Source organism: Salvelinus namaycush, chromosome 37 (assembly GCF_016432855.1).
Source record: "Salvelinus namaycush isolate Seneca chromosome 37, SaNama_1.0, whole genome shotgun sequence".
In the NCBI taxonomy this organism is placed as follows: domain Eukaryota; kingdom Metazoa; phylum Chordata; class Actinopteri; order Salmoniformes; family Salmonidae; genus Salvelinus; species Salvelinus namaycush.
This window is the reverse complement of record NC_052343.1, coordinates 23,955,167-23,967,194: the sequence shown is the minus strand read 5'-3', so window position 1 is coordinate 23,967,194 and position 12,028 is coordinate 23,955,167. Positions and strand designations below refer to the sequence as shown.

At 46.2% G+C, this 12,028-nt stretch overlaps 1 protein-coding gene across 1 annotated transcript; it reads left to right on the top strand.

The window, feature by feature from the left end:
• Window positions 1-7,708: 7,708 nt before the first annotated feature.
• Window positions 7,709-11,698, top strand: LOC120031285 (B-cell receptor CD22-like). The gene is made up of 10 exons (XM_038976966.1): window positions 7,709-7,754; window positions 7,840-7,912; window positions 8,216-8,578; window positions 8,771-9,061; window positions 9,333-9,584; window positions 9,910-10,179; window positions 10,293-10,389; window positions 10,483-10,569; window positions 10,713-10,788; window positions 10,922-11,698. The coding sequence occupies exons 1-10, from the start codon at window positions 7,728-7,730 to the stop codon at window positions 10,985-10,987; spliced, it is 1,602 nt and encodes a 533-aa protein (XP_038832894.1). The 5' UTR covers window positions 7,709-7,727; the 3' UTR covers window positions 10,988-11,698.
• The last annotated feature ends 330 nt before the right edge of the window (window positions 11,699-12,028 follow it).

Sequence of the window (12,028 nt, the reverse complement as noted above, 5' to 3'; positions counted from 1 at the left end):
CAGCACTAGGCGATCCCGTTCTGTGAGCTTGTGTGTTCTACCACTTTGTGTCTGAGCCGTTGTTGCTCCTAGACGTTTCCACTTCACAATAACAGGACTTAAAGTTGACCAGGGCAAATCTAACAGGGCAGACAGTGCAATGCTGAAAGTCACTGAGCTCTAAAGTAAGGCCATTCTACTGCCAATGTTTGTCTATGGAGATTGCATGGCAGTGTGGTAAATGTTATACACCTGTCAGCAACGTGTGTTGCCGAAATAGCCGAATCCACTAATTTGAAGGGATGTCCACATACTTTTGTATAAAACTGTGTAGCTACTGTAGTAGGTCAAAGCTGTGTGCTGTAAAACTTTGGTAGAGCATGGGTGGCATAGGCATTGGGTTGCTCATGTGAATGTCATTTATTTTTCAGCTTCAGACCATACCATACAAAGGGCTGTGAGTCATGGGTTTGATTCTGGCCACATGAAAGGTAGGATGTATACGAAGGGTACCAGGCAACAGAAGACGAACAGCAGAGGGGCTAATGACTTTGGAGATGGGAAAATGGTCAATAAACCGGGGGGAGAGTTTGCGGGATTCCACCCGGAGGGGCAGATCCCGGGTGAGCAGCAATACCTTCTGCCCTAGCCGATACCGGGGAGCCGGGGTCCGGTGTGATCCGCTTGTCATCGATACCTGGAGGTGGTCATGTGGAGGGCCAACCGGGCTCTCCTCCAGGTACGACGACAGCGACGGACAAACATGTGGGCAGAAGGTATGCCAAGGTATGAAACCAGGAGGACAGGCTGGCCGACGACCCAATGAGGGTGCAGAACACCTTCCAGAACTGGGATGAGAACTGAGAACCCCGGTCAGATACCATGTCTACCGGTAGTCTATGAATCCGGAAGACGTGCTGCACCATGAGCTGGGCTGTCTCCTTGGCAGAGGGTAGTTGGGGGAGAGGAATGAAGTGAGCAGCTTTGGAAAACCGATCCACCACGGTCAGGACGGTGGTGTTGCCATCAGACGGGGGGAAGACCCGTGACAAAGTCCAGGGAGATGTGAGACCAGGGACGGTGAGGGACAGGCAGAAGTTGGAGAGGACCAGCCGGAGCTTGCCGAGGAGTCTTGTTCTGTGCACACACCGTGCAAGTGGCGATGAATGCGGTCACGGCAGGGACCATGGTAGGCCACCAAAAGCGTTGTTGTACAAAAGCCAGGGTCTGACAGGCGCCCAGGTGGCAGGCAAGCCTGGACGGTGTCTGGAACGAACAGCCAATTATCGGGGCCTACCCCCGGGGTTTGGCTGGAAACCCTGCGCCTCCCAGACCTGCTTCCCTATTCCCCAGCTGAATGCTGTCACCAGGCATGAAGTGGGAAGGATGGCCTCGGGTACCGGTGTAGTATTCGTGGGGCTATAGCGGCGTGACAGCGCATCTGGCTTGACGTTCTTGGATCCCGGCCGGTACGAGAGAGAGAATTTGAACGATGTGAACAGCAGGGCCCATCTAGCTTGCCTGGAGTTGAGGAATTTGGCGGTGCAGAGATACTCCAGGTTCTTGTGGTCGGTCCACACGATGAATGGATGTTCCGCCCCCTCCAGCCAGTGCCTCCATTCCTCCAATGCCATCTTCACCCCCAGAAGCTCACAATTCCCCACATCATAGGTTTTTTTCCGTGGTGTTGAGGCGATGAGAGAAGAAGGGGCAGGGATGCAGCTTGAGGTCCAGGGCAGAATGCTGGGACAGGACAGCCCCCACTCCGAAGTATCGGCTGCCACCACGAACTGATGGAAAGGGTGAGGGTGAACAAAGATGGGAGCTGTGGTAAAGCGATGTTTGATGTCCCAGAACGCCCGGTCGGCAGCTGGAGACCACGTGAATGGAATCTTCGGCGAGGTGAGTGCTGACAGGGGGGAAGCCAGGGTGCTGTAACCCCGGATAAATTGGCGGTAGAAGTTGACGAACTCCAGGAAACATTGCAGTTGCACCCTGGATGTAGGCTGGGGCCAATCCACCACCACTCTCACATTCCCGGGATCCATTTGTACACTCCCTGCAGCAATGATGTACCCCAGAAAAGGGATGGTGGAGTGATGAAACTTGCACTTCTCTGCTTTTACAAACAGCTGGTTCTCCAGGAGGTGTTGGAGAACCTGTCGGATGTGGAGCACATGTTCTTGGATGGAGCGGGAGAAGATGAGGATGTCATCGAGGTAGACAAAGACGAACTGGTTCAGCATGTCACGGAGAACATCATTCACCAGAGCCTGGATCACGGCAGGGGCGTTGGTAAGGCCAAATGGCATGACCAGATACTCATAGTGACCGCTGACCATGTTGAAGGCGGTCTTCCACTCGTCTCCTTCCTGTATCCACACCAAGTGGTAGGAGTTCCGTAGATCCAACTTGGAAAACACAGTGGCCCCCTGGAGCGGCTCGAAGGCCGAGGAGTTGAGGCATAGTGGGTAGCGATTCTTCACCATTATGTCGTTGAGACCCCGGTAATAAATGCATAGGCACAGGGTCTTGTCCTTCTTCTCCACAAAGAACAATCCTGTGCCGTCGGGAGAGGACGAAGGATGGATGAAGCCTGCAGCTAGGGTGTCGCCTATGTAGGTCAACATCGCCTTGGTCTCTGGTCTCAACAGAGATTACAGTCATCCCCGGGGCGGAGTAGTGCTAGGGAGAAGGTCAATCCCGCAGTCATATGGTCGGTGCGGAGGAAGCGAAGTGACCCGGGCTTTGCTGAACACCTCCCGGAGGTCCTGGTACTCCGCAGGAATTGCGGAGCAGGTTGTGCTGACGTCAGGCAATGGGTGTGGCAGAACGGGCTCCAGCCCATGATGGCACCAGTAGACCAGTTAATGAGGGGATCAGGTCGCTGGAGCCAGGAGAATCCCAATACAACGAGAACCTGAGGAGACTTAATGAGCAGGAACTGGATGGCCTCGCTGTGGTTCCCTGACACACGGAGGTTGATGGGAGTGGTAGTGTGGGTGACCCGGCCGTCCAGCGCTCTGACGTCCATGGAAATGGAGAGGGGCTGTGTGGGGATATCCAGCTAGGAAGCCAGGGTAGCGTCCAAAAAGCTCTCATTGGCCCCAAAGTCAATGAGGACCTGGAGAAATTTTGACTGGTTTCCCAACAGCAAAATGTCATGAAACGGGTGTGAGTAGGAGGAGCAGAGAAGTTCTCCATATGGCCCACCAGAGTACTCGCTCCTACCGGTGAGCCAGGTCTTTTAGCGGACAAGAGGATACAAAATGACCACGAGTCCCGCAACACAGGCAGCTCTTAGTGTTGAGACTGTATCGCCGTTCCGCTGGCGACAACCCAGCTCGACCTAGTTGCATAGGTTCGGGAAACGATGACTCGACCGTCTTCGGCTACTCTCGGGGAACCTCGGGTGGCCTCGGGTTCTCTCCGCAACGGGGCCGTCGGGTGCTTCCGGGATGCCTCAGAGGCAAGGTGGAATCCTTGGACGGGCGAACAAAATCGAATCTCCTCTCCCTCCGTCGTTCCCATAGTCGCCCATCGATGCTGATGGTCAAGGCGATGAGGGAATCGAGATCCATGGGTAATTCCCGGGCTGCAAGCTTGTCCTTGACCTCCTCTGAGACAATGTGTAGGAACATGTCGAACAGCGCTTCCTGGTTCCAGGCAGTGTCCGTTGCCATCGTGCTGAAATCCACCACATAGTCTGCCACACTGCGGGAGTGCTGCTGCAGCTGGAGTAGCTTCCGGGCAGCCTCTCTCCTGGAAAATGGGGAATCAAACACCTTCTTAACCTCTCCCACAAACTCCTACAGACTGCCGCATATGGCCGGCTGTTGCTCCCATACCACTGTAGCCCAGGCGAGCGCTCTCCCAGGCATCAGCGTGATAAGGTACGTAAACTTAGAGTGGTCTGAGGGGAAGGAAGAGGGCTGAAGCTCAAAAATGAGGGCACAGTGGGCTAGAAATGCTCGACAGGTTCCCGGCTCTCCATTGAAACGTTCCGGGGGAGGTAAGCGTTGCTCCCGGGAAGCCGGAGTGACCGGTGAGGTGGCGCTGCTAACCGTTGAGTTACAGAGGAACTGTGAGGTTCCCGTCGTAGTAGGCTGCCTCCCAGTCAACCTGCGGAATTTAATATATATATATTTTTTTTTAATTTCACTTTATTTAACCAGGTAGGCCAGTTGAGAACATGTTCTCATTTACTGCAACATGGCCAAGATAAATAAAAGCAGTGGACACAAACAACACAGAGTTACACATGGGATAAACAAACGTACAGTCAATAACATAATAGAAAAATGTATATACAGTGTGTGCAAATGTAGTAAGATTGGGGAGGTAAGGCAAAAAATAGGCTGTAGGGGTGAAATAATTACAATTTAGCAATTAAACACTGGAGTGATAGATGTGCAGAAGATGAATGTGTAGAGATACTGGGGTGCAAAGAAGCAAAAAAATAACAATATTGGGATGAGGTAGTTGGGTGGTTATTTACAGATGGGCTGTGTACAGGTGCAATGATCGTAAGCTGCTCTGACAGCTGATGCTTAAAGTTAGTGAGGGAGATATGAGTCTCCAGCTTCAGTGATTTTTGCAATTCGTTCCAGTCATTGGCAGCAGAGAACTGGAAGGAAAGACAGCCAAAGTAGGAGTTGGCTTTGGGGATGACCAGAGAAATATACCTGCTGGAGTGCGTGCTACGGGTGGGTGCTGCTATGGAGACCAGTGAGCTGAGATAAGGCGGGGATTTACCTAGCAAAGACTTATAGATGACCTGGAGCCAGTGGGTTTGGCGACGAATATGAAGCGAGGGCCAGCCGACGAGAGCATACAGGTTGCAGTGGTGGGTGGTATATGGGGCTTTGGTGACAAAATGGATAGCACCTTGATAGACTACATCTAATTTGCTGAGTAGAGTGTTGGAGGCTATTTTGTAAATGACATTGGCGAAGTCAAAGATCGGTAGTATAGTCAGTTTTAAGAGGGTATGTTTGGCAGCATGAGTGACGGATCCTTTGTTGCGAAATAAGAAGCCGATTCTAGATTTAATTTTGGATTGGAGAAGCTTAACAAACCTCCAGACAAGCTTCAATGCCATACAACACTCCTTCCGTGGCCTCCAACTGCTCTTAAATGCAAGTAAAACTGAATGCATGCTCTTCAACTGATCGCTGCCCGCACCCGCCCGCCCGACTAGCATCACCACTCTGGACAGTTCTGACTTAGAATATGTGGACATGTATAAATACCTAGGTGTCTGGCTAGACTGTAAACTCTCCTTCCAGACTCACATTATTGAACTGGCTGGCTAGCTATCCAATAAACATACTGTGCATGTAATCTTAAAATTGATTGTTTTACACAATACCTTATAACAACACACTGCCTGACCATGGTTGACCAAGTCCCTGACCAAAATGGTTGACCTTTGATACTGTGATAAGACATTTAATGTCCATTCTAGTATTCTTATTCCTAATTGTATTAAAAACAAAAAATAGATGCTTTAAGTGAGAATAGGCATTGGTCTGAAGCCGACAAATAAATTACATTCACATGAGCACCCCAATGCCTATGCCACCCATGCTCTACCAAAGTTTTACAGCACACACCTACTACAGTAGCTACACTATATATACAAAAGTATGTGGACACCCCTTCAAATTAGTGGATTCGGCTATTTCGGCAACACGTTGCTGACAGGTGTATAACATTTACCACACGACCATGCAATCTCCATAGACAAACATTAGCAGTAGAATGGCCTTACTTTAGAGCTCAGTGACTTTCAGCATTGCACCGTCTGCCCTGCTAGATTTGCCCTGGTCAACTTTAGGTCCTGTTATTGTGAAGTGGAAATGTCTAGGAGCAACAAAGGCTCAGACACAAAGTGGTAGAACACACAAGCTCACAGAATGGGATCGCCGAGTGCTAAAGCACATAAAAATCATCTGTCCTCGGTTGCAACACTCACTACCGAGTTTCAAACTGTCTCTGGAAGCAACATCAGCACAATAACTGTTCGTCGGGAGCTTCATGAAATTGGTTTCCATGGCCGAGCAGCTGCACACAAGCCTAAGATCACAATGCACAATGCCAATTGTCGGCTGGAGCGGTGTAAAGTTCGCTGCCATTGGACTGTGGAGCAGTGGAAACGCGTTCTCTGGAGTGACGAATCACTCTTCACCATCTAGCAGTCTGACGGACAAATCTGGGTTTGGCGGATGACAGGAGAATGCTACCTGCCCCAATGCATACTGCCAGCTGTTAAGTTTGTTGGAGGAGGAATAATGGTATGAGGCTATTTTTCATGGTTCAGGCTAGGCCCAGTGAAGGGAAATTGTAACGCTACAGCATAAAATTACATTCTAGACGATTCTGTGATTCCAATTTTGTGGCAACACTTTGGGGAAGTGTTTCAGCATGACAATGCCCACGTGCACAAAGTGAGGTCAATACAGAAATGCTTTGTCAAGATTAGTGTGGAAGAACTTGACTGGCCTGCACAGAGCCCTGACCTCAACCCAATCGAACACCTTTGGGATGAATTGGAATGCCGACTGCGAGCCAGGCCTAATTGCCCAACATCAGTGCTCGACCTGACTAATGCTCTTGTGGCTGAATGGAAGCAAGTCCTCTCAGCAATGTTTCAACATCTAGTGGAAAGCCTTCCCAGAAGAGTGAAGGCTGTTATAGCAGCAAAGGGGGGACCAACTCCAAGTTAATGCCTGTGATTTTGGAATGAGATGTTCGATGAGCAGGTGTCCACGTATGTAGTGTATGTTGGGTAAAGACCCCTTTCTGTGTTTACAAACATTGCCGCATGAGGGCGATGTGCGTAAGTTGGTGGCAGAACAAGGGGGAGATCTTATAGAACGGCAGCAAAAAAAAGCTTCTATTTAGATGTTGCTTATGAGTACATTTCACACTACTTTTGGATTATAATTGAATTTTAAGGCTCAAATGAATATCTTGCTTAATATAATGTTTTGTCATCATCGCAAATCAACTTCATTATACTTAAAAAACACTTCAACTTCAACCAGTAAAATTACTCTTTGGCTACCTTTTGCTACAGCATATATCAATTAGTGTTAGTATTCTAACTAACAACTGCTGCATCCAAGTTAGTTATTGTACAAGATCACAACGAATGTTCAAGCAAGAATCAAAACATAATTGTAAGTGTATGAGAACCCCCAAAAGGTTTTTGTTTAGATGTAATAAAAACATAAATCTAGGCTATGTTGAATGTGTGTGACGTCAGTGTGTCATGTACTGAAAAATGGTCTATAGTACTTCAAACTATGTGTAGGCAGGATGCTTAGGATTCGAACCTTCTCAAACAACCCAATTCATACTCCCCCCCCCCTTTTTTTGTTGTTGACAGGTGTGTTGTGTACCTCCAATCTAGTTGATTTGTGAACCTTCATAGATATTGGTGTCATATTGGTGTCATAAAGATTAAATAAATAAATATTGGCTTAGTTATGGTGATAGGGGGACAGTTGAGTTTGGCAATGTGGAAAACATAGTCAAAATACATATTCTCAAAGACATTACACTTTAGTGGGTTAACCCTCAATGGAATAGTTAAATCACCATACCATCAGTCAGAGACAAAATATGGGAAGTCCTGATAGCAAAAATAAAGAAATCACGTTATATGTGAAATGGGAAGTGTGAGCAGGATGGTAATATTTCCTTTATATGTCAATGTCTCTGAAGGAGAGTGGTTATCTGACATGAGAAAGAAAGATTCAACTATGCAAGTAAGTGATTTGGCTTTTAGACATTAAACGTGTCAAAGGAAATGCTAACATTCTAGTGATAATAAAATAATTCTTATTCCCTCAGGTCCTGCACAAAGAGGGGATGCGGAGTGAAACATTAACATGGCCTTTTCTTATTCATTGCATTTGGCTTGGAGGTAGGATACAAATTTATTAAATTACACACAACAAAATACAAAACAATGTGGTGAGAGTTAAAAAGAGTAGCGAATGGTAGCGAGTAGCGAAAGGTGCATGTGTATTACTAACCTTGAGCGGCTAGTAATACACCTCCCCCTTTCAAATATTAATAGAACAAAATTAACAATAAAATGGCCTCTTGATGTTTTCAAATCAACCTGTGACCAGCACAAGGAACATCGGGGATTATATTTATTATACTCACATTCCTTGACTGTGTCCAACACCTCTTATTAACATTTCAACTACTTCTATTTGAGTGATGGGAGTTGATGCCTCGTCATGGACTGCTGAGGTGCCCAGCTCAGTATCCGGCCTGCAGGGCTCATGCATCGTGATTCCCTGCTCATTCAACTACCCAGAACCAGAGGAAAAGCCCTCCGAATTCACTGGCATCTGGTTCAAAGACACCCATGATACTATATACCACCCAGACAGCTCCAACATCATCAAAGACTACAGGGGTCGTACAGAGCTGGTGGGAGACCTCCGGCAGAAGAACTGCTCTCTCAGAATCGACCCCCTCCATCGCAGTGACGATGGACCCTTTCATTTCAGGGTTGAAATCAAAGACCAAAACAAGTATTCCTACAAACATGACACGGTCTCCATTGCAGTGAGCAGTAAGTTCCCAGGGGACAAATTGACAAGGAGAATTTCAATTGTTGTATTATAGTATTCCATTATTTACCCAAATGAAAGCTATAGCTTATTGTAGATTTCAATGATATTACTGAAAGGACAGAACCAAGAACTGGTGGAGGCACACCTCAAGAGAACTGCAATAATCGTTCTCTTCTCTTCACTGATTTCAGGCTCTCCAGACCCCCCCTCTCTGTCAGTGATGGAGGAGGTGAAGTTGGGGGTGGAGCTGTCTGCCTCCTGCTCTGTGTCTCACTCCTGCCCATCTGATTCCCCTCTCCTCACCTGGAGCCACTCCGGAACACCCAGTGTCCAATCACAGCAGCTGACCAACGGCCAGTGGAAAGTGTCATCATCCCTGACCTTTACCCCCAGCATCACTGATCACAACCAGTCTCTGGTCTGCACAGCAGCATACAGGGGAGGGAAGACAGTGAAAAGGTCCAAAACTCTCAATGTCAAATGTAAGTGGACCACACCTGTGTGTTAATAACACTGGAAGATTTACACTTTCACTTCTTTGAAAACAGAATGTTTCTGTGCATACGACAAAAGTGAAAGAAGAAATTCAATGTAACTTCTTTGAAAAGGAAACATGCACTTTGTCTAGAGTCTGGATTTGGCATACTTCCCTTTTAAATTTGAAATAGATTTAGCATGTGATTGATACACTGAATCTGTCCTAAGATGTTTATTACATAGTAATAGCATTCTTACTAATGATGTTAATCATAGATGCCCCAGTGGATGTGAAGGTTGAGGGAGTGTCCAGTGTGAAGGAAGGAGACTCTGTAGAGCTGAGATGCTCCAGTGACAGTAACCCTGCAGCCCACAGCTACAGATGGCAGAACAGCAGAGGACCTCTGCCCACCACGGGACCTACCATCACACTGGAGAATGTGACCAGACTCACTGAAGCCCTCTACTGCACTGCCATCAACACAGAGGGACAAGGCCACTCCAGCTCACTGAAGCTCAATGTAGAGTGTAAGTAGATGCCGCCATTCAAATCAAATCAAATCAAATTTTATTGGTCACATACACATGGTTAGCAGATGTTAATGCGAGTGTAGCGAAATGCTTGTGCTTCTAGTTCCGACCATGCAGTAATATCTAACAAGTAATATAAACAATTTCACAACAACTACCTTTTACACATTTATTACATCCCATTTTTTATTATTAAAGTGGCTAGAGATTTGAGTTAATAAGGAGCATGTCCTTTCTGTGTATATAATATTAAGACAAATCTCTTCAGGATGTAGCACTACATGTTCAGTTAAAACCAAACTGTGTATCATTCTCATCCCAGACCCCCCTGAGATCAAAGTGGGCTCCGCCTGCACTTCAGACATCTCCATGGTAACCTGTCTGTGCATTGTGGATTCGGAGCCCCCCGCCACCGTGGAGTGGTCTCTTCCAGATGGACCCCTGCCCAACCGGCCCAGTACCCGGGTGGAGAGGCATGGGTCAATTACTATGGTGACCCTACAGAGGGCACTAGGCTTCTCCGAGACCGTCCACTGCCATGCCAGCAACACACAGGGCAATGCCACCTTGTCCTTCACTGTGTCCACAAATGGTAAAGGAAACAGTGGGGGAGAAGCATCATAAATGAAGTATTACATACAGTATTAACATCATAAAGGATATTATTGGTACATTAATAAAACAAATGTATTTGTTTTTGGACAGATAAGAAGTTGATGCTGTACGTTTCAATTGGTATTGCTGCATTAGTGGTGGTAGTAATACTAATTCCCATGTCAGCTTGCCTATTGAACAAGAAGGGGTAAGTTACTATTTTTTTTCTTTTTGGAAGGAGTTATATAGATTTGTGTTTGTTTGTTTTGTTTTGATAACTTTACATAGTTTTTCTCAACAGTAGGAGGAGTCGTAGTGACCAGCCAGTAACCAGCAAGCAGAACGTGGATACAGCCAAGGGTGCTTTTTCACATCCCTCACCATCAAGGTATTTTTCTACAGGCTGTTCTGTGATCTGTGATTATAATGTATACATCCTGCTGAGTTGCTAAAGCCCATTAGCCTACATTTACTCTTGTTGTGTCGGGATAACGGGAATGCATCTGAGAGTGGTCCTAACTCTATCCACAGGAATGAGCAGAAAGACGCCAGCAGTGAAATCCACACAAACTACTACACCAACGATCACCTATATGGCAACATGGAGGTATGTACTGTAGGCCTACTGCAGACATGTACAGGTGCTGTAGAGATCTGAGATCTGAGGAGATACAAAGGATTAAACAATAGAGGTGGTGTTGTTGATGATGATACTGTGTCTCTGATCTGGTTACCTGTAGGCTGAAGAGGATGGCGACCCATACGAGTGTGTTGGTGGAGACGATGCAGTCTATGCTAATATGTGAACACAACAGGAAGCATGTTGGAGTCAGCTGGCCCAGAGGCCATGGTACTAAGTCTGTCAAAGGTTCCAGTAAAATATTAACATTTTAACTCAATGTAGCAGAACAGCTGACTGCTTATATTTGTTAGCTTTATGTAGCTCCATGGTTCTAAAGGCTAAAGAAAATGGCACAATCTTATTTGGGTTGTGGGTTTGTGTTATGGCTTTTACAAGTATTTTCTTTAATGATTTATGGCTTAGGTGATTCAGGCTCTTTGGTATCACATACACTTATGTCAGTCTCATTAAGACTGCAGAACTGTGTACAAGCTGAACTATTAATTACAGAACACCACCTAACACATTAACTGGCATGACATTCCATCTCATGGGAAGCCAAAAAGCCTCAAAGTCTTCTAATAGGCGGCCACCTCTACAATGTATTCAGTCAAAATGCATTTTTTTATTGTACTTGACACAAACCAAAAGCATAACAAAGGCACTAACATGCATTTAAATGCGTTTAAATTACTACAAAAATGTCCAAATTCATGTCCCTCCATGCACCCCCTGTGACTTCTAGAAAGATTTGAACCCAGTAACCCCAAAAATACTCAGTTTTCACCATCACTGTAAAGCCCTAGTTATTTTGTTGCTTTGATGAAGTTATTTCTGAAGATTATTATTTATTTTATGTGAAAAGTGATTCCTTTGTCTGTTACGTGAACTGAACTCTCGTTTTAATATGGTGGAACTATTCCTTTTAAAATTATAGTGTAAAAGCAGGTGAGCTGGTTATACTCTTTTGGCCATTTTCTGGTGTTTTGTGGTGAAAAACTGAGCGGGTCTAGCATAATACGGCAACCCTGTTACTCATAGATAGACAGGCTACAAATGTTTAACCATTTAAAATGATGTGTGAATCTTGCATTCAACTGACCCTCCCTGTTGCACACAACAAGCTTCCATTCTTCTTGTCACAAGGGGATACATGGCTGATTTAACTAGTAATTACCAGTTGGATGGCCGTTCAAGTGGATTTTTCCTACCCATCCACTGTAGA